We start from the raw sequence: 4321 nt of genomic DNA, 5'->3' as shown, positions 1-4321 counted from the left end.
AAAAGTGTCTTGGCCAGTAAACAAGTTAAACACAAGGTTAAGTTGGGGCTTGCAAGATGGATCATTGATGCACGGATTCCATTCAATGCAATTCAATCGCCTTACTTTCAACCTGCCTTGGACGGCGTTGCTGCAATTGGACCTGGTTTCAAGGGACCGTCGTATGACGAAATGAGAGTTCATTTGCTGGCCGATCTTAAGAAGGAGTGTCAGTTGCTTGTTGAAGGTTATAGGAGCTCGTGGAAAAGGACTGGTTGTACACTGATGGCAGATGGCTGGACTAATCAAAGGCAACGTACGTTAATTAATTTTTTAGTTTATTGTCCTGCTGGTATGTCATTTGTTAAGTCTGTTGATGCTTTTAAAATGATAAAAACTACCGATACCTTGTTTAAATTGTTTGCTGAAGTTATTGAGTGAGTTGGGTCTAGTAACATTGTGCATGTGGTTACTGATAATGTTGCGAATTCTGTATCTGTTAGAAACTCATTCATGAAAAGTATCCAAACATTTTTTGGTCTCCTTGTGCCGCTCATTACATCAATCTTATTTTGAAAGACATAGCAAGTATTTCTCACATAGTTTACATTGCCTCTCGTGCTTTAAAAGTGAATGTGTTTGTTTACAATCATATGATTTTCTTGTCATGGCTTAGAAAAAGACCAAGTTGGAAAGAAATTGTTTAACTAAGAGTTACACGTTTTGCCACTATTTTCATTACTTTAAAAAGTATATATGATCATAAAGAAGATTTGCAAGCATTGATGGTGGACAAATATTTCACTTCTCATAAATTATCCAAGAGTGTCAATGGGAAGATGGTTAGCTCAATTATCTTGGATAGTAAATTTTGGCAAGATTGTGTTACTACTGTGAAAATTGTTGGTCCTCTTATTAAGTTATTGAGGGTTATTGATGCTGATGAGAAACCTTCTCTCGGATACGTGTATGAAGGCATGCAAAGAGCCAAAAGTGCTATCAAGACAACGTTTAGAAATAGAAAAACTGCATACACACTTTATACAAGTATCTTGAAAATGCGGTGGGATAAGCATTTGAAGCGTGATCTCCATGCAGCAGCTTACTTTTTGAATCCAGCTTTCTTCTATAGTGAGGGTTTTGTTGAGAAGGTAAATATCTTGAGGTCTTTACTTGATTTATTTGATATTGACACACTTTGCGATGACTCAGTTACCACAATGCAAGAGATATAGTTGTATCGAGATCGAAAAGAAAGTTTTGGAAGGGAAAGTGCTTTGAGAGCGATAAAGAGACTTGAACCTGGTAAGTTATTTTATTTCTATGTTCAATTTACTTTGAAGGTTTTTTAAATATTGAATGATAATTGATGTTTGATTTTCATATCCTGGTAGGTGAATGCTGGAGGCTACCTGGTGGGAGTGCTCCTTGCAAAAAATGGCTATTCATCTTCTTCATCAAACATCTTCTTCATCCGATCTGGATGTGAGAGAAACTGGAGCCTCTTTGAATAAATCCATTCAAAGAGGAGAAACTGATTAGAGCATCAAAGGCTAAGTGACATTGTTTATATGACTTATAATCTACACCTTTAATCTAGGTTACATCATAAGAAGAAGAAGTATGATCCAATTGATATTCAAAGCATTGACACAGTAGACTTTTGGATAATGACAGATGAAGATGATCCTGAGTTTACTAATGGAGACATTAAAGGCATTGAAAGTTTAAAATACACAGATAATGCTATGCCTTCATATCCTAAAGGTGAGTGAAATAGCAAAACTTGTTTCATTCACTAAAGATATATGTTTAAAATACACATTGATTTTTTTTCTTAGTTTTTTATTTTATTTTATTAGATGGAGGAGATTTGGAAGTTGGTGTGAATATGCCTGATGTTGTCACTAATTCTTCAAATACGGCTTCTTTTGGTGGTACTTCTGAAGATGGTGGCTTTAGATTACCTGTTTATGATAGAGATATTTGAACAGTTAATGATAATTATGATTTGTGATGAGTTGCACCTTTGATTAGTTGAAAACTTGTTTGCTAATGTTTCTTTTGATAATAGAACATTATGTGTTTGTCATTATGTGTATTTTGGTTGCTTTTAGTTATGAACTTTGATGTTTGAAGTTGTTTGTGAACTTCTAATATTAAATTATGGATAATTTATTATGTGAAATTGTGAAATTTTGAATTTTATTAAGTTAGAAATTGTTGAATTTATATATTTAAAATTATATATAGGTTTTTAATAATTTTATTTAATATTTAATTAAACCGGTTGAATTCCGGTCAAACCAATGAGCAATTGAACCAGTGACTTTACTGGTTTATTGGCCGGTCCGTTTCTCGCAACCTTGGTTTCTTCTGCCAACACCAATGCCACTACGTCCTATTCTCTTCGTCATCCCTGTCTTACCTGTTCAAATCTATCACTTTGCTCCACCGTTGTCCAGATCTAGCTCCATTGGCAACTCAGTCGCCAAGCACAATGCGTAGAATAAGAAAGAGTCGCTGGTAGCGGGGACATCAACTGGGAGGGGGAACTCTACAAACTCATATTTTGCAAACTTAGATATGCGAACTCAGTCGCCAGGCGTTGAGTTTACGGCCAACTGTCGTCGTGTTGCTCACCGTTGTCGTGTTCCAAACTCTACGCCGCCTCCACTTCGTCCTTCCATCTCTGCTACCTCAACATTCTCCTGTCCCTTTCACCTTTTTTTTTCCTTTTTTTCAATGTTTTTTTCAATTTTTTATTTTTTGAAAAAAAAATTTAATTGATTATTGAAATTGAGTTCTTGCTCGAAGTAATTTGGTTTGATGTTGAAATATCAGTGGTGGTGATGATAGAAAGCAATGGTGGTGGTGGTGATGAAGTAGATGTCATTCTGAAGAGAGTAAAATTGACATCTAGTTTGTGTCAGTGTGTTTTGTATATTATCACCAAATACATTAAAAAATTTGTCTATATTTATATGTCTATGTCTCGTTGTGTATTTATGTTTGTGTCTATAACCAAATGCAGTAATGTTTAAATATTTTTTACACCACTCATTATTGTCAGATTTTCTGACGGAAAAAAACTCCGACAGTAATATTTTTTATGAAAAATTTAATAATGTAATTGTCAGTAAAATCCACTAGTAAATCAGCCAATAAAGGTCAATGATAAATCTAACGGTACTCAGCATATTTTTATAAGGTGAATTCACCCTACCTTCTCTAAAATAACATGTAATTTATCCTCTATGATATTTCACTTTCTAATTGGATGTTATGTTAACTTGATAACTAACCATACTTATAACTTGAGTTATTTTAATTTAATGAGAGTTAATATCTTAACCACAGTTGAACCATATTATAATTAAATTATTATTTGAAATGAATAATTATATAATTTTTTAAAATATTAATAAATAAATTTATTTTTGTTTTTTCAAAACCCAAATCATTCTTCTAGAAAGAACACTTCTAGTTCCCCTTACTTGAACGTTCAAGTGATTAGCACTCCTTACTTATTATGGGACCGATAGCCTTGACAGAGTCAAATATCACAAACTGTTGCATCTTTTAGACAAGAAAATAGGCAAGACCATGAATTTCACCACACATTTCACCTTCTCCATCAATACACCAAACAAAAGCTACAATTCGAACGGCATCACTTTCTATCTTGCTCTACCTTCCTCTTCCAACTCCTAGATTTGACAGCGGCATCGGTCTCCTTTCACGGGCTCAAATATAATTATTATTCCAATTATCTATCAAAATGGAAGTTTAGATTCTTATTTGTTCAAAATTGAAGCAATTATTATTCCACTTGGACAAAATTAAATTTCATAAAGCAAAAAGAAAACATAGAACAAAAACATAATCTTGGAAATAAGAAGGTTGCAGGAGAGCAATGATAACAATAACAACTACTGTGACGACGCTTCAATGATGTCGTTAGGGTATGAAGAAAGGCAGAAACAGAAACCCAGTAAGAGGGAAGGAGACCGTGAGGATGGCGGTGCTGCTTGTGATGACGACAGTAGTCATTTTTGAAGGACGGCAACAGCACGACAGGTGGAAAAAATGGGACACCCGGTGAGTTGGTGATACTTGGGAGGTGCAGCGATGATGAAGGAATGGGGAGGAGTGAAAGTCATTACAAAGAAAGAGTTAGGGTACCTGATTTAAAGAAAGATTTTTTTCAGTTTTTTACTTTTTTCTATTGTGTTTGTGCAGCGATGAATGGGGAGGAGTGAAAGTCATTACAAAGAAAGAGTTAGGGTACCTGATTTAAAGAAAGATTTTTTTCAGTTTTTTACTTTTTACTTTTGTGTTT

At 34.4% G+C, this 4321-nt stretch overlaps 1 protein-coding gene across 1 annotated transcript; it reads left to right on the top strand.

The window, feature by feature from the left end:
• Nucleotides 765-1969, top strand: LOC107610837. Its single transcript, XM_016312829.1, has 5 exons — nucleotides 765-1130; nucleotides 1215-1284; nucleotides 1374-1464; nucleotides 1580-1746; nucleotides 1842-1969. Exons 1-5 carry the CDS (start codon nucleotides 765-767, stop codon nucleotides 1967-1969), a joined length of 822 nt encoding a protein of 273 aa, XP_016168315.1.

The sequence above is a fragment of the Arachis ipaensis genome, chromosome B08 (assembly GCF_000816755.2).
Source record: "Arachis ipaensis cultivar K30076 chromosome B08, Araip1.1, whole genome shotgun sequence".
Lineage (NCBI taxonomy): Eukaryota > Viridiplantae > Streptophyta > Magnoliopsida > Fabales > Fabaceae > Arachis > Arachis ipaensis.
Note: the sequence above shows the minus strand (reverse complement) of the source record. Positions and strands in the feature narration are given on the sequence as shown.